Here is an 18183-nt window from a genome sequence, read left to right on the forward strand (position 1 = left end):
CATCTGTTATAACCAAACTTCTACTGAAACAGAACTTGGAAGAGGATGAGGTGGATGGTGCATATAGTCCTCTATCATTTAAGGAAGCAGTAACATTCTGAGAAGTGCATCATTAGGTGATTCTGTAATTGTGTAATACCAAATGCATTTACACAAACTAAAATGTGCATGATGTAACTAGGCAATATAATCTTATGGGATTGCTATCATATATGCAGTCAACTGAAAATGTCATTATGTAGCACATGACTATAATGGGAAGCTCTCTCAGTTTCACACATCTTTGCAAAATAAAATCTTTTCTTTTTATAAGTTGATTCATCTCAGGTGTTTGTTATAATGACAAAATGCTAACTAACACACACTCATTAGCATAACAAATACACTCCTATCACTCTGAAAGTCCAAGGATTTAAAGTCTCATACTCAGAAATACGGATAAAAGCCAGTCAAATTTGTGTTTTACAGAACACCTACAATAAGGAATTATCTGGCCTAAAATATCAATAGTGCCAAGTTTGAGAAATCGTTTGTTACACAACTAGCTATCTAATGATCTTGAAACTATAGATTTCATTCCCTGGTGCCACACTATTCTGGATGAGTGGCATCAAATGTTCCAACCAACTATATATGGTGATATATATCCAATGACTATATTGAATTTGTGACACAAAGGCCTAGTGACTATTCCCCTTAAACTAGACAGAACATGTTACCTTGATAAATCACTGCCCACCTTCAGAAGGGTCACTAAGGTTCATGCAGGGTCCATTTGGGCCTCTCAGTTTCTCTTCTAGGAAAAACAGATAATTAAATGACTGTTTTAGTCAATTTATTCATTGCTGTGACCAAAAAGACCTGACAAGAACAAAATAGGGAAGGAAAAGTTTATTTGGGGCTCACGGTTGCACAGGTCTCACTCTATAGATGGCTAACTCCATAGCTCTGGGTCCAAGGTGCGGCAGAACATCATGGCTGAAGGGTATAACAGAGAAGAAAAGCAGCCAGGACACGGCAACAGGAAGCAGAGAGCACTCCACTCACCAGAGACAAAATATAAACTCCAAAGGCATGCCCCCAGGGACCTGCCTCCTCCAGTCACACCCTACCTGCCAACAGTTACCACCCAGTTAATCCATATGGGTGGATTAATTCACAAAGTAGGTTATAGTTTTCATAAACTCATCATTTCACCTCTGAACATTTTGTCCTTTTTTTGTGTGTGGGGGGGGTGGGGGGTGGGCAGTACTAGGGATTGAACTCAGGGGCACTCTACCACTGAGTCACATACCCAAACCTATTTTGTATTGTATTTAGAGACAGGGTCTCACTGAGTTGCTTAGCATCTCACCATTTCTGAGGCTGGCTTTGAACTCACGATTCTCCTGTCTCAGCCTCCTGAGCCACTGTGATTACAGGCCTGCGCCACCACGCCTGGCTTTTTGCTTGTCTTTTTGCTTTTAGGGACACCCTATATCCAAAACACAACAATGACTTCATTCAACTACAAAATTTTTCAAGGCCTCAAATTTAACACCTAATCCCTACCCCCTCAAGAAGAATTCCAAATTTATTTCCTCTCCTAATCTCTTTAGTTCGTGATTTAGAAAAGGCCTGAGAAGTAAGGTGAATCCCAGAGAGTAATAAGCAAGTTAGACAACATCTCCAAGGCTATGAGGCTCTTTACCTGTGATATTCATGAAATTAGACAGGCACCAGTGCAGGACAGAGATGCCTTGGATTTAATATTGTTCTCACCTGGGGAATAAAAGTACTCTTTCAGGGAAAGACTATTTTATTTATATCACTGCAGACTTCTGGAATAGTCTCTAGATTACTTAATTTTCTGATTTTTTTTGCTTCTCAGATCTCGTCAGTAATAGAAGCAAAACAAAGAAATCAAAAAATTAGATAATTTGGTTTATAACACTAAATGTGACTTTGCAAGATCTTTAGAGATGTCGTCTACAGCCTTGATTTAATTTGGTCATACTTCATTCTTGGCTGAAAAGTGGATTTTAACCTCTGAACACGATCTTTATCATGGTATATATGTCTGTGTTGCAGCGTTCAGGGGTGGTCTCTAGAGTCTTAAATGTTAAGGTACAACACTTGTCTCATCAAATAATGCAACATATAATCATCTAACAAAAAGAACAAGAAAATCTGATGCTTATAGAGGTTGACACAAGTACGGTCAGATCCTTGGAGAATGACCAGTCATTCCCAGGAACTTGATATATGATTGTGATAGCTCAAATAGAAGTGAAGATCTGGATGAATCACACCCTAGATACTAATGGTCCACCCTCTAGCTCAAGAAGAAAAATGATCAGAGGGAGAACAACAAGAACCAAAGCTATCTACCCCCACACAACTTGCTGCCTGCATTAACTTGGCTTCACTACTGCATGGCTTTCATTTTTATAATTTCACTACCCTGAGAGACTCTTGTCCAAGAAAGTAAAAGCTGCAAATAGCTTCATTGTTTATCGTAGAAATTTATCAAAAGACCCAGCAACTCTGGAGAACATCAATCCAGTTTGGATCCCATGATTCTTTGGACTCCTCATCTTAAAACCCTCACTTTGCCATTTCAACACATCCTAAACTATTATATCATAATTATCTGATTCTAATCAAGTCAAGACTGTCTTACACCAAACTTCAAAATCTCTATAAATCTGACCTCAGTTCTTCCTCAAAAAAAGGCTATCAGATAAGTTAGCATTATCCTTACTGTGGTAAGCAATAAGCTCAGCTCTGGGTCATCAACAGATTATTTGCTAATATTTGGGAAGAAAGCATTCTATAAGGAGAAAGAGAAAGTTCTAAAGCCAACTAAGAGAGAAGGCTGGTTACAATAATTACAATAAAGGAATAATGAGAACTCAAAAAAAAAAATCAGCAAAAATAAATGCTGGAAAACAATGAGGTAATAGCTTCCATGTTCTGAAGAAACATAATTAGGAGCCTAAATTTCTAAACTCAGGCAAAGTAGCATTTACAAGTCAAGGAGAATTAGAAATTTTTAGACTTGCAAGTGCTCAGAAATTTCCTACCAATGGTCCCTGAAAAAAAAAAAAAAAAAACCTACTAAATAAGAAAAAATGAACCTAGAAAGAATGAACAGAATAAAGAAGCAACAGTATGCAAAAGAATTGTTTTAAAATGCTGGTAAGTCTAAATAAATATTGAGAGTAAAAAAAAAATTAGAATAGCAATCATTTTTGTGTGTTTTCAAAAAACCAGCTGGCATTCCTAAAGATAGCATATTAAAAGCAAGCATTTAATTCTGCTTCCTCCTGAAACCTTACAAAAACGACAGTAGACTTTTTTAAAAAAATGAAAAATAAAAGAACATAAGACCCACCAGAATGAAGAGAACAGAAAATATTTTAATAGCAACAAAATGTTGGATGCTAAAAAACAGAAGGCAAATTAATTGAGAAATACTTGACAGTCTGATTTACACCACAGAACATCCAAAAGGCCAAGGAACTGACAACACTAGGTACCTCCTACCCCTGGAAGTAAGTGTGGAAATTAACTAAAAACACAGACTTGACAGGAAATCTGTTCAAGTTAATCCTCAGATCTCCCATCACTGAACAGTAAGGTAATAACTCCTTTGCTACACCAGGGTAAACTGGAGGTTCATTTAGTAAAGAAGTAGAACAGAAGGTTCTAATAATAGGGGGGATATTAGGCACATTTGAGCATGATGGTATCATTCTAAAAACAGGCTAGCAGGGCTTGGTGATGCACACCTGTAATCTCCGTGGCTCAGAAGGCTAAGGCAGGAGGATCGCAAGTTCAAAGTCAGCCTCAGCAACTTGGTGAGGCCCTAAGCAACTTAGCAAGACCCTGTCTCAAAAATAAAAAAGGACTGGGGATGGGTCTCAGTGGTTCAGTGCCTCAGGTTCAGTCCCTGGTACCAAAAAATAAAAACAACAGATTCAATAACATTCATCGATACAGAGGCTGCCCAGGAGACAGCACATCCAGAGGCAAAAAGAATCACGAGAGTCAAAGCAGACCCCAGGAAAACAGCTCTTCAATACAGCAGAAAAAAACCTGTTCTGATGTGAATAAATCAGAAGACTCCAGAAAAGACTTAATGAAAAAGATAATATTGATAAAATAACTATGTTCACCAACAGGAGATTTAGGAAATTGGAAAAGAATATGGGGGCTGAATTAGTGAGGCATCCATTGAAAATTAAGCAACTAAAAAAAAAAATGATTATTAACTGAAGGGAAAAGAGAAAGATAAGCAAGAAAAGTAATCATGGCATGTGAGATGGCTCAAGCTTGAATAATAATGTATAGTTTTAATATCCTAAACACTGAATATTTATTTAATAAAACAATGATGGGGTTGCATAAAAAATAGAGAGGGGAGGTTCTCATATATCTTAGAAAAGAAGAGAAGAAGATAAAATAAAAATAAATTATCAACTTCATAATGAGAAATTAATAGATAATGCTGAAAATTGAAAATCAAAAAATAGAAATATGAACCTATTATAGAGAGATATAAAATTGAATACTGAAAGAAACACCTGAGGACTGGAGGTGTAGCTTAGCAGTAGAGTGTTTACCTAACTTTCAAGATACCCTGATTTGATCCCCAGAAAAGACCAATGAAGAGAAAGAGAAGGAGAAAATCACCTGAAATTATTCAAAATGTTTGCTTCTAGGCTGTGGGAAGAGGGCTGATGGGAAGAACAGAAGGGTCTAATTTTTACTAAGTATTAAGGAATTCATTGATTCTTTATAAACTATGTGCATTATGTGACTGATGAATATTAAGATATATATATATATATACTGGTGATTGAATTCAGGGGTGTTTTACCATTGAGCCACATGCCCAGTCCTTTTTTTTTTTTTTTTTAATATTTTGTTTTAGTTGTAGTTTGGACACAATACCTTTACTTTATTTTTATGTGGTGCTGAGGATCAAACCCAGCACCCCACACGTGCTAGGCAAGCACTCTACCACTGAGTCACAACCTCAGTCCTCCATTGTTTTTTATTTAGAGACAGGGTCTCTCTAATTTACATCTTGTGATTCTCCTCCCTCAGCCTCCTGAGTGGCTGGGATTACAAATATGCACCTCCATGTCCAGCAAGAACTTTTTAAAAAATCTGTATTCAAAGTACTAGATAATAACAAAGAAGAAGATGAGACAAAAGGTATCACTGAGTGAAGTTCATATAAAAATCCTTGGAGTCTAATAACTGTGTTTAGGTATGAAATAAATATTTTTTGGTGGTATTGAAATAAATAAAAATAAAGTCTTTGACTTGATCAGGGAGGGTGAGAATATTGACTAAATTTAGGCTTTAACTTTCAAATCAACAGAACGTAATCAAGAGAATAAAGAATACCAGATAAATCCAACTAAAGAGAGGAAAGGAAAATTTGGGCTGTAGATACAGCTCAGTGGCGAGCATTTGCCTAGCATGTACCAAACCTTGGATTTATTCCCCAAGATCACATTTTAAAAAAATAAATAAATAAATATGCTAAATATAAAATACAAAATAGGATGGTAGGAATTATTTAAAATATACCAATAATAGCAGTACATATTAAAAATTCACTAGCTAAATTTCAGTTTGTATTTTTTAAAAGGAAAAAAATGAAGAAGAAAAAATAAAATACAGATAGATATTTAAATCTAATTATGTATGGTCTGTAGGATTTACATTTAAAATAAAATAATATCTATATCTATATATATATATATATATATATATATATATCAGATAAAGATAGTTTTTTAATACAAGAAAAACACAAACAACAATACAGTGTTAAGTCAGACAAGGTAAAACTTAAAGCAAAACATTAATTCTTAGACTTCTTTTTTCTTTTTCTTTTTATGTGGTACTGGGAATTAAACCCAAGGGCACTCTACCACTGAGATACATTTCAACCCCTTTTTGTTTTTTAATTTTAGGACAGGTTCTCACTAAATTGCCCAGGCTGGTTTGAATTTGCAATCCTCCATCTCATCACTCACCCCACCACCCCCAGTAGCTGAGACCCCAGTAACTGCACCCATGTCCTGCTAAGCAAAAATCTTTTTAATAAAAAAAGAAATAGCTTCAGTGAACTTGGTGCATCTATTTTTTTAATCTTATTTATTTTTTCATTTATTTTTTAATTTAATTTTTTATTTGATTTTTAAAAAAGACAGCAGAATGCATTATAATTCTTATTATACATATACAGCACAACTTTTCATATCTCTGGTTGTATATAAAGTATGTTGACACCAATTTGTGTCTTCATACATGTTCTTTGGTTATTGATGTCCATCATATTCCACCAGTCTTGCTAATCCCCTGCCCCCTCCTTTTCCCTCCCACCACTCTGTCCTATCTAGAGTCCATCTATTCCTCCCATGCTCCCCCTCCCTACCCTACTATGAATCAGCCTCCTTATATCAGAGAAAACATTGGTGTATCTAATAACATAACTTTGTACTATCCCAAAACAGCAATGGGCAGTATTAGAAGGAATAATTAATAAGCCCACAAATGTGGGAGATTTAAATCCCTCCCTCAAAATTTGATAAAACAATACCAAAAAATTAAGGATTTGTAATATTTTAAAACCTTATTTAGAAGGGACATAAAGATAGAAAACCCAAAACAGATCGTTTTCTTTATATACATATTCTTTTCAAGCTTGTGTGGGACACTTACTAAAATTGACCATATGTAAGTCCCAACCAATTTCATAAAACTGATGTTTAAAATAAATTCATACTGATTATAGAAAATTTGGTAAAAATAGACCAAATTTTGCATTGTAGTTTAAGGAACAAGATAAAAATTTTAATACCACTCTGATTAGAGTTTACCTGTTTTAACATTTGGCATACTTCCTTTCAGTCTTTTTCAAAATGTATGTTGCATGTGTTTTCACGCTGCTGATGTTTGGATTTGGGGGTTTTCTGGTTTTTTTCTTCTTCTTCTTTTTTTCCCCATGCCTACATTTACTGCATTTTCTTTTTGTATCCCGTTTTATTTGCAAATAATAACAATCCTACTATTTCAGCTAAGAGAAGCAGTAGTCTCTCTTATCAAAAAAAAAAAAAATAATAATACGTATCAGCTCTTGCAACAATGTGTGGTCCTTAGAAAATTAACATTCATAATGGTGGCATGTTTTCATCTGGATAGATTACTTGGGAAAATTCCCATGGAACTCATTGGCCCGAGAAGCAGAGAAGGACTGAATTGAAGTTGAAGCAATACCAGATTCTCGCTCTGCTCAAAGGAGCAACATGCCTTCCTCCCCAATTCAGCAGCAGCCGGAGACAGCAGGGGAAATCCCCCACCAACACCTGGCAGACGCCGGAAAGGACAGATTAATCACTAGCAGGGACTTGGGGGAGAGAAGTATTAAATAGGGGCCAGGAAGAAGCCTGAGGAGTGGGACCCAGAAGAAAAATAAGGAACCACCAAGGCCGGGCAACTTCAAAGAAAAGCGAGTCTTTCTGTGCCCCCCCCCCCCCCGCCCCACATCCAATACTAAATAAAGTCGCAGCTTTCGGTCCTGTCATTTGAACCTTTGGGTGAAAACGCTGTGTAAACTCGCAGCTGATTTCAAGGTGGACCAATCCAGAAAAAAAAAAAAAAAAAGGCGTGGCGGTACTTTGGGCGCGGTTGGACAGAAGCGCAATTCCTGGGTACAGAAGAAAGCGTTTTGGAATAAAAGGAGCCATCTCTAGGGGATGAGAAGCAGCTTCTCCCAGCTTCCCGCACACACCTGCAGATCCTGCCACTAGGAAACCGCGCCCCTAAAAGACAAAGACCGGAAGCTTGAGAAGGATTCTTGCATGAAAGTCCTCCGGATTCTAGTAAGAAATTAACATTCTGTTAAATGCCTGGCACACAGTAGGACTTGATACATTTTAGTTATTGCTAGTCTTTCTTTCTTCTTTAAGAATAATACAAAAAAAAAAAGAAAAGACTACAACCGCCAAGTGTAGTGGCTCACTCCTTTAATCCCAGGGATCTGGGAAGTTGAGGCAGGAGGATTGCAGATTCAAAACCAGCCTCAGCAATTTAGGGAGGCCCTAAGCAATTTAGAGAGACCCTATCTCAAATTTTTTAAAAAATAAATAAAAAGGGCTGGGTATATGGTTCAGTGGTTAAGCGTCCCTGGGTTCAATCTCTGGTACAAGAAAGAAACACAATGGTTTGAGGCACAGAGTTTTGCTTAAAAGAGTCCTGAATTTAAATTCATGCTCAGATCCCACCTATTACCTCTTCGGTCTCTGCAGAGTAGCTTTACTGACACTCTAAAACTAGTTTTCTCAATGGTGAAATGGAATTAATAACATCTATTAATGGGATTAAATTAGTTTATGTATGTAAAGACTAACCCATGGTCAAATGGTAGTAGTTAAAATTATCATTTAACATTAATTTGTTGGTCTTTTTTAAAAATACTCTTATTAAATTTCTCCTCTCTCTCTCTCTCTCTCTCTCTCTCTCTATATATATATATATATATATATATATATATATTGATTTAACTATGGGGAGGGATCATTTCTTTCAAGACAATTTGAAATCTATCCTCTCTTGATTTATTCATTCATTTTATTCATTCAGTGATTTTTCAGTTCTGGGGATCAAACCCAGGGCTTTACATATGCCAACAAGTATTCTTCCACCAGTATATCCCAGCGCCTTATCTCCATCTTTCAGTAGCCTCAATTTCCCATCTCTGTTATATTCATCCCTGTGTAGTATATCCATTCATGACTTCAACTATGGAGAACAGAACTTAAGAAAGTATATAATAAAGTAAAGCTCATAGGTCCTTTCATAGAACCTCTCTATGAACACAAAGAAGGAATTGAATGAATATGAATGGATCTAGAAGAGCATTATAGAGAATTGATTCTTCATCCTAGTCTTGAATTATGAATGTCTTGAATAAGATAACCCTGGGTTTGAACCTGTGTTCTGCCATAGACTCACTGTGGGTAACTTAACTAATATGGACAAAAGTCAGTTTCCTCAAGTACCCGCTGAACATAATACCCACTTAAAATGTGAGTGGGATTAAATGAACTGATATATGTGAAGCCTAAGGAATCAACTGACACTATCTATACATGTTATTTTTCATTCCTTCCTCCCCTTTCTGTCCTTCATTCTCCATTATCTGCTAATTCCTCCACCACCATTTTCTGTTCTCCCCTTCATCATTTGTTTAGTTTGGAGTCACCCGGAAACAGCATAAACCTCTTACTTACCAAGAAAAAATATGCAACCACTTGAGCTACAGGTTGGACCATGGAAATGGTCTTCATAGGAATGTTGGTCTATGGACAGTTTCTATGGTAAACTATAAATAGGTGCCCATATTGTTGTGATACATTTTAAATCACATATTCTACCTTTTTGAGAAAAGTGCAATGCAGGGTTGAAACAGAAATCTTGTTAGAAATCAGGATCAATTTTACCTAGAACATCCTCTCAACCTACCAATCCTGAAGACCATTTTGCTTAAAATGAGGTCTTACAATTAAGTGCTCTTTCACAATTTATCTTGTGCCAATCATTGAAAGCTTTTCCTGGTTCTTTATGAATTAAAATCTCAAATTTAATTTTCCCAGGTCAAGACTCTGTTGCAAATACTGAGGATTTCATTTCTTCTTGTCAAATGCCATACTAAGAAGGCACAAGGAAAACTAAAAGTTTGCTTCGCTGGAGAAGAAAAATGATAAGGGATAAATTAATCATAGGTGGTAATCTGTGAAGGTACCTCTCCTTTCTCACAGAACTGACCAGGGGATTGTGTTGCTTTGGCCAGTACTTTCTCTGCCTGGAGATCAAAGCCTGATCTACTGCTGGACATGTAGATTCAACTCCTGATTTCATCTATAGTGGAGACCATCTTCAGTCCCAGTCTGAGCTAATGTACTTCCTGCCTTTCTTCCAGGAGACAATTTTTTGACTAGTTCTCAATAGCATTATCTGTAACATTTATTGTCTCCCATCATTGTCACCTCCCATCATGCAACTGAGGTGGGCCCTGAAGAAAACATGCAATTCTTGCCCTCCAGCTGCTCCCTATCTTGGTGCTTACAAGATGCTGACAACCGAATCGCACAGGGAGTGAATTTTCACTAAAAAGGACTACAAAAGAAAAGAGAGATTTTCCTCAGATTTGCAGAGTTCACTATGACCTGAGCAGAGTCTTTCTGAAGGAAACCTAGGGTGCGTTCTCTACCTTGTGATGCACTGGTGTAGAGCAGATAGGGGCATGAACTTCAAAGTGCCACTGTTTGAAGGTAAGCTCTTCCAAAAATCAGCTGTATGATCTGGGCAAATTACTTAGCCTGTCTGTGCCTCCATCTCCTTCGCTCTAAAATGAAGACACTAACACTCATCTCACAAATTTGTGATGTGGATTATGTGAGTTACAATATGTGAAGTACATGGCCTATGGTCAAATCTGAATAATGCGAATACGGTTTTTTTTTTTTTTTTTTTTTTTTTAGAATGAGGAAATGTACAAAGGAGTATACAGAATGCCTGTGTAATTACTTAATTCTATCTGGGAGGAGCATCCGTGTTTAAGACACTGCCTGGGAGTGATCTTGAGACATCATGCTTTGTAATTGGCCCGTTACAACAACACTCAAGCGTGTGTGCGAGGCGAGGCGGTGCAGGTCTGGCTGCGTGGGTCTGTGTCTGGTCTGTAAACGGGGGCGGGATCGTGGCGGGTGCTGGCGAGCCCACACTGCGCTGCGGCTCGGACCACGGAGTGTGAGACCGTGTCCCTGTGTGTCACCAACGCACACACTGATATGAACCCCACTTCGACGTGCGTGTCATGGCTTAAAAATAGATGCTAATCCGTCAGCCAGCTCTGGCAGCCAGCAGCAGCAGCCGGGGAGGCGGCGGCGGCGGCGACAGCGACAGCGGCAGCGGCGGCGGCGGGAGAATCATGGCCGAGGAGCTGCCTGAGCCTGCGATCGGCCTCGGGAACTGAGACCCCGCACAGCTGCGCGGAGAGGTACAGGGGCTGCGGCGGGGCGTCGCCTTCCCTTCTGGCTAGCGGGCTGCGCAGAGGAGCACAGCTCGGGGCTATGGGGGGAAAGGGACACAGGGAAGGGGGCATCCCCCCCATCAGAGAGAGCTGTGCTGTCCTGGGCTCCCTCCCTCCCCCCAGCGCCAGGATGTCTGGGTTGGCAAAGGGCTGAGGCGACAACCATGAACCTGTTACAACCGAGACGGCAGACAGAGGAAGGGGTGGGGGGAACTGCCCCGGGGCCTCTCTGAACCGGCTGATGGGATTGGAGAATGCCCAGGGGTGTATCCCGGGACAGAATGGGGTTTCTCCACCACCCTCCTTCCCAAGAGGAGAGTCCCAGAGAGAGCTGTTTCCTACATCTGGTCGCCTTCCTGCCTCCTCTTACCTTTCATCATGACATAGGCAGCAGAAGCAGAATCTATTAGGAGAAAAAAGGTTGTTTGGGCATTTCTAAACAGTTAGAGGGTCTTTAGGCCTGAAGAGAAAAGATGGGTGGTGATGGTGGTAATGACGATGGTGGTGGTGGTGACCATGATAGCAGTGGTGGTGTTGAGGCAGTACTGTTTTATTTCTGTGCTGTTTCTGACCCAGCCATTGAAAAAAAAAAAAAAAAAAAAAAACAATGTCTGTATCTAAATACCTTAATAGCCAATTATTCCTCCTGAGCTGGGATCCTGAAACCCCTGTTTCTGATGTCCTGTGAGTACTTGGCCTCTACTGGCCCTGGAGAAAGGGAGAGATGGGCCCTGGTTGCCACTGTGGGATGAGACACAGTGTGGCCATGGATAAAGATGGCCTCTCACTGATGGACAGTAGGTTTTAGTCCCTTGGGCAGAAGTCAGGAAAGGAAATGGGAGGAGGACTGCAAGTCAATCCATCATTCCAAATACTGGGGAACATAAGTGTGACAGGAGGAGGAGGGATAGGGGCCCATGTATCTGTCTGCCTAAAGGTTCCAGGGCAAGCCTCAAAGGCTGACCCTTCCCAGCTGTAAAACTCAAGACATGACTCTAGTTTCACAAACGCCAGCTGCCAACAGGTATTCTGAAACACATCTGCTAACCTCCTGGTTGGAGGCCCCCGTGCGTGCTGTGTAGGATCAGTTGATTCTAACAGCACTGAAGAGTGTCTGAGTCCCTGGGCCTGCAGAATCCTCATTTTCCCTTTTCTTCTCCCTCTACAGGACTCAGGCCTCCACCTCTCCCCCTCCAAACACACAGACACAACATTATTTGTGTATTTAACTTAGAACGCCTGCTTTGACTCAGAATTCTCACCTTCAAGGTGAGGTTTGAGCGTGGTTTATCTGTTATGCATATAGATTGAGTCCTTCTGTTAGCTCTTACACTGAGCAAGTATTTTCCCAAACTTACTCTCCCTCTTTATTGCTGTTCTTCACTAACCCAGTCCCTCCCCACAAATATTTCCTATTAACAGGCATATCTTTGAGGCTGTGCAGGGAAGGAATGGGTTATGTCACTTCATCTCTCTGGAACCAAGGAAACAGGCCTGGCATATGCCATGGCCCCAGCTGCCTTGTCTTTCTGATAATTTTCTCTGGAAGGGTCCAAAGCCACCCCCATCTGCATCTCAGCTCCCTAGACTCTCTGCCTATAGCCTTAGGCAGATGAGGCCCAGATTCAGGCTGGCAAGAGCCCCAGCAGTGGGTACGAGCACTCAAACGCCAAGTGTGTGTGTGTGTGTGTGTGTGTGTGTGTGTGTACTGGCAATGAGGGTGGGGTGGTAGAGCAGAAACCCAGCAGCTGGGCAGCTCCCTCTTCCCGTAAACAAGGACATGTGACTCTCCCACCTCCTTGTGTGGCAGAGCCAAAGAGCTCAGTGAAAGCAGCTTCTGCGGCTTGAAGAAAAAGGCAATCCTGATGGCGCCACCAGGGCTGGCCTTACCTTCTCTTCCTTGAGGATCCTCTCCCCAGGGCCTGGCCCAGCCCAGTTAGCAGGAAGGAAAACAGCTGCTCTGGACTCACTCAAGTGTGTCTCACACCTTCCTCTTTCAGCAACAGCTACCTGGTGACCAGCCCCATCATCACCACAGCCATCGTGCAGCCGCCACAGTTCCTGCTGCCTCTAAGATGTGCCCTGGTAACTGGCTCTGGGCCTCCATGACTTTTATGGCCCGCTTTTCCCGGGGTAGTTCAAGGTCTCCTGTTCGCACTAGAGGGAGCCTGGAGGAGATGCCAACTGTTCAACATCCCTTCCTCAACGTCTTTGAGTTGGAAAGGCTCCTCTACACAGGCAAGACAGCCTGTAACCATGCCGACGAGGTCTGGCCAGGCCTCTACCTTGGAGACCAGTATGTACGGGGTAAACAGGGATCATGGCTGGATGTGTGTGTGCGTGAGTGTGTGTACGTGTGTGCGTGTGTGTGTGTGCGTGTGTGTGTGTGTGTGTGTGTGTGTGTAAGGAGAAAAGAGGATGGCAGACAGACACTGAGTTGTGTTGTTGGCTCCAGATTAAGGATTGAAGGGAGGGGGGAACACAGAAAATAAAGGCTGGAGGGTTTGGGAGAGTTTAGATAGGATTATCAAAATGCCCAACTCAGGATTGAAAAACTCTTGTTCAAATAGTAACGTTATTCATTTAGCAAACACTTAGTATTGAGTGCCAGTGCTGCGTACCAAGCACTGTAGATGACTTCTCTGACCTTCCATCTGTTGTGCTATGACCCTGGATAAAGATAGTCACTGGGAGCCAGGAACAGAGGGTAGTAAGCCCAAGGGGTTCATCTCCAGATCAAAGCTAAAGTGTCTGCAGAGTCTGTAAGTTGGAGGCTGTGGAAAGAGGAACATCAAAGAAAGAGCAAATTCTTCTCTTCCTCAGGGGCTCTATGGTATGCAAGGATTTTTTTTCACATGTATTTTCACTCTTAATCTTCACAACAGCCTTGAGAGGTAGGTGATAAGGAGGAAACTGATGCTCAGGGAAGTTGTAACTGGCCAAACCTCACATGAGTCTCATGAGCCAGGACTTAAAGGTTCTTTCTAATTTCCACTTAAGGAGTTTGCACTGGAAAAGCACTTGCCCTGACATATGACCATTTTGCCTGAGAGATGTCTGCCACTCAGCTAAAGGGTATGGTCTTGATGCAAACTTGAAAGTGAAATTATAAAACCGGGAAAATGTGAGCCATGGCATAACAGGGAAAACAGAAGAGGATTCTGGGTATCAGTGACAGTATAAAGTAATTGGAAGGTTGGATATGGGAAGAAGTATCAGAACCATGTTTAATGTCCCATGTAATGTCAAGATTAGAAGGGACATTAAACATTTTTTTTTCTTATTTTTTTACTTTTTTGGTGCTGGGGATTGAACCCAGAGCCTTGTGCATGCTGAGTTTGAGTTGTATAACCGAGCTACAGCCCCAGTAGGTATTTTAAATGTGAGCACATCTAACAACCCTCTTGATGCTCGGATCCTCTCTGCAATATCCATGGAATATTGATGGATATACAACATCTAATATCCTCTCTGCAATACTCAGTTGTCTCCTTTTCCTGCTTGAACACCCCAGTGATGGGAAATGGCTCGCTCCTGAGGTACTCCAACCTTTCTTCAGTTAGATTCCACTGTTAGTATGTCCTGTTAGTAGCCTGAAAGTGAAATCTGTGGCCCTATAGATTTAATCCTTTGATCTTATTTCTACCCTTTAGGACCCTGCAAATCAAGGAAAATCCCACTTCCTCAGAGCACCCCTTCAATATTTTATTATGGCCATATTCACCCCTCCTCCTTAGTCTTCTCCAGTCACCCTCAGTTCTCTCAACCATTGCTCACAGGACAAGACTTTAAGTCATTGCCCGTCTTCCTCCCTTCTGGGTCATTAGTAAGTAAAGTAGAGGCCTGGAGCCCATGATAGTACCTAGGCAAGAAATGGCCCTGACACCCTGGCTTCTCTACTCTCCCTCTAATTTCTGTTCAACACAGGGACATGGCCAACAACCGCCGTGAACTTCGTCGCCTGGGCATCACCCACGTCCTCAATGCCTCACACAGCAGATGGCGAGGTACACCTGAGGCCTATGAGGGACTGGGCATCCGCTACCTGGGTGTTGAGGCCCATGACTCGCCAGCCTTTGACATGAGCATCCACTTCCAGACGGCTGCTGACTTCATCCACCGTGCACTGAGCCAGCCAGGAGGTAGGAAGGGAAAGCAAAAAGGAGGAAAGATCAATGAACATGGAACTTAGGAGAAGCCCAAGCGTTCAAGTATGGAGAGAGATTTTAGCCACAAGACAAAATTCTCTGGATATAATGTTAAGGAAAGAAAACTATTCTCTCAAGTATTTTTTTTTTCTTCTCAAAACAACACAAAGGAAATCATACAGCATTGAGTGGCAAGTTGCACCTGGGTGGTGAGAATCTGGGTCCTATAATTTTTTAAATTGGGGGCTTTTACATATTTCTATGCTTTCCAATTATTTTTACCTTCAACATGGTAAAAATGCTTTAGCGGTCAGGAAAAAAAAAAAACAGGGTAGGTCCTTTGAATTCATAGGTTCTGAATCCATGGATTCAATCAATTACATATTGAAAATACTTGAGGGAAAAAAGTAATGAACATGTACAGATTTTTTTTTATTTCTTGCCTTCATTTCTTAAACACTACAGTATAGTAATTATTTACATAGCATTTATATTATATTAGCTATTTAGATAATCTAGAGATGATTTAAAGTATATAAGAAGACGAACATAAGTTATATAAAAATACTAAACCCCGTTTTATGTAGGGGACTTTAGCATCTTCTGATTTTTGGTATCTTTGTGGAATCCTAGGACCAATCCACCTTAAATATTAAAGAAGGACTATGTATGAAAATATAAATATATTCAATGATTAAGAGAAATAGCAAGATAAAAGGATAAGGGAACCAGATGCAATGCACATGACTGCCGTCCCTGCTACTGAGACAGGAGGATTTTGGAGCCAGGCATTTGAGGCCAGCCTGGGCAATATAGCAAGACCCAGTCTCAAAAAACACAAAGGGTGGAGAGACTGAACAGGGCTTGACACAAGGGTGTTTCCTATTGATCCATTCAGCAAATATCAATGGAGTCCCTACCCTGTGCTAAGCTTGGTTTCTCATTAATGATGAGTCTACCTTTGCACCCTTTTCAGTTTTATGGACACTGAGGTGCTACACAACCTCTCCATCCATTTCTGCAGAGATTTCTTCCCCTTTGTTGAGGATCTGCATGTCTTGGATTATTTTTGTATTTTATTCATTGCAGTGCTGAGTATTGGACCCACGACCTTGCTCATGCTTAGCATGATATACCCCCAGCTCAGTATCTTCATTCTTTTATTTTTATTTTTTTGAAGAAAAAGGAATAAGCCAGGCGTGGTGGTACATGCCTGTAATCCCAGTGGCTCAGGAGGCTGAGGCAGGAGGATCGTGAGTTCAAACCCAGTCTTAGCAAAAGCAAGGTGCTAAGCTACTCAGTGAGACCCTGTCTCTAAATAAAATACAAAATAGGGCTGGGGATGTGGGTTAGTGGTTGAGTGCCCCTGCGTTCAATCCTCAGTACCCAGAGGAGGGGGAAAAAGAAAGGAATAAGAAGGTTTATTGCTAGAAAAGGAGAAACATAGGGGACTCCTGACCCAGAGACTGTGATTCTGCCTAACAGGATCTTCATGCTTAACACCACTCATCTGCACCCGTTTCTGTCTCCATGCACCTCTACTTATCTGTCTATTCACCTGTCCTTGTCATACTCTCCCTGGCTTCCTCCAAGCGACCACAGTCTCCAGCTATCTCTTTGTGTCTCTCTTTGCAGGGAAGATTCTGGTGCACTGTGCTGTGGGAGTGAGCCGATCTGCCACCCTGGTGCTGGCCTACCTCATGCTGTACCACCACTTCACCCTTGTGGAGGCCATCAAGAAAGTCAAGGACCACCGAGGCATCATCCCCAACCGGGGCTTCTTGAGGCAGCTCCTGGCCCTGGACCGCAGGCTGCGGCAGGGTCTAGAGGCATGAGAGGAGGGGGAAGAAGTCAGGTCAGGTCCCTGGGTAGGTCCCTGGCTCCCAGCTGGAGAAAGGAAGCCCAGGTGGCAGGTAACAGATAACTCAAGTAGCCCATTCTCTCCTAGTGACAGGAGAGTGAATGCTCAGGGGTGGAGCCTTTGAGGGAGGGGAGAGGAAGTAAGGTTTGGAAGTGAGGTTGGTGGCACCCAGGGACTTTTGACCAGGGAAGGAAGCAGGTAGACTGCAGGTGGAAGATGATCCTAGGATCTGATCCAGGCACTGCTGGATTCCAGCCAAGGTGCTCCCAGTGATTCACAGTCCCCTCCCCTCTTTGTGCTCAAGTGTTCCCCTCTCTTACTTACCAGAATGAAAGGGCCCTCTCTGTCCTGTGTCTGAGCAGGGAGTTAGAGATGCACCAAGCACAGATGTGATGGTATAGAATTGTGACAGACGGTGAAGGGATGGTGTGAGAAGCTGTGAAACCAGAGGGAGAAACCCACACAGACTTGTTACTCCAATCACAGGAAGAGTAGGTGTGTGAGGGTTGGCATGGTGCTTATGAGAGCTGCTTGTGATCAAGAGTATTACAGAGGTGCATGACTAGCTGGTCATTCACTTTCTGGATTCAGGTGTCTGAAGGAAAAATAAAGATGATGGAAAAGAAGAGAGCTTCTTGGTGTCGTTGACAATTTGAAAGAGTTCTATTTCTCTCTTTTGGGGATCCCAGCCTTGCTGGGGATAGCAGCAGTTCCTGACCCCCTCCTTTTGGTGATCAGCTTCCACCACCTTGAAAACCTCCACCAGTTCTTGCGAAACCCTGGAAAATCTTGAACTGTTATTTCCAAGAGATTCCACTAAGAGGCAGCAGAGGACCAAAAACCTCTGCTCTGCAACCACTTCTTGTTGCCTAGAAAACACTTCCTCCATCTTCTAATCTTAAAATAGGTCCCTGTTCATATGCTCAAATGCATAAGAAATATGTTTATTTAAAAAAAAAATCAGCCTGATTTCCATATAAGCTCCCCATTCTGATCAGATAACATTCTGATGAGAAATCCATCCCAACTGTAAATATACATTTAGGGGTTTGTATTTAGTCTGGTGCCAAGGTATT

General features: G+C 41.4%; 1 protein-coding gene across 1 annotated transcript; it reads left to right on the forward strand.

The window, feature by feature from the left end:
* The first annotated feature begins 10737 nt into the window (after window positions 1–10737).
* On the forward strand, window positions 10738–17718 carry Dusp26 (dual specificity phosphatase 26). Its single transcript, XM_076852502.1, has 4 exons — window positions 10738–11065; window positions 13099–13394; window positions 15026–15240; window positions 16882–17718. Exons 2-4 carry the CDS (start codon window positions 13174–13176, stop codon window positions 17079–17081), a joined length of 636 nt encoding a protein of 211 aa, XP_076708617.1. The 5' UTR covers window positions 10738–11065; window positions 13099–13173; the 3' UTR covers window positions 17082–17718.
* The last annotated feature ends 465 nt before the right edge of the window (window positions 17719–18183 follow it).

Source organism: Callospermophilus lateralis, chromosome 4 (assembly GCF_048772815.1).
Source record: "Callospermophilus lateralis isolate mCalLat2 chromosome 4, mCalLat2.hap1, whole genome shotgun sequence".
NCBI classification, from domain to species: Eukaryota; Metazoa; Chordata; class Mammalia; order Rodentia; family Sciuridae; genus Callospermophilus; species Callospermophilus lateralis.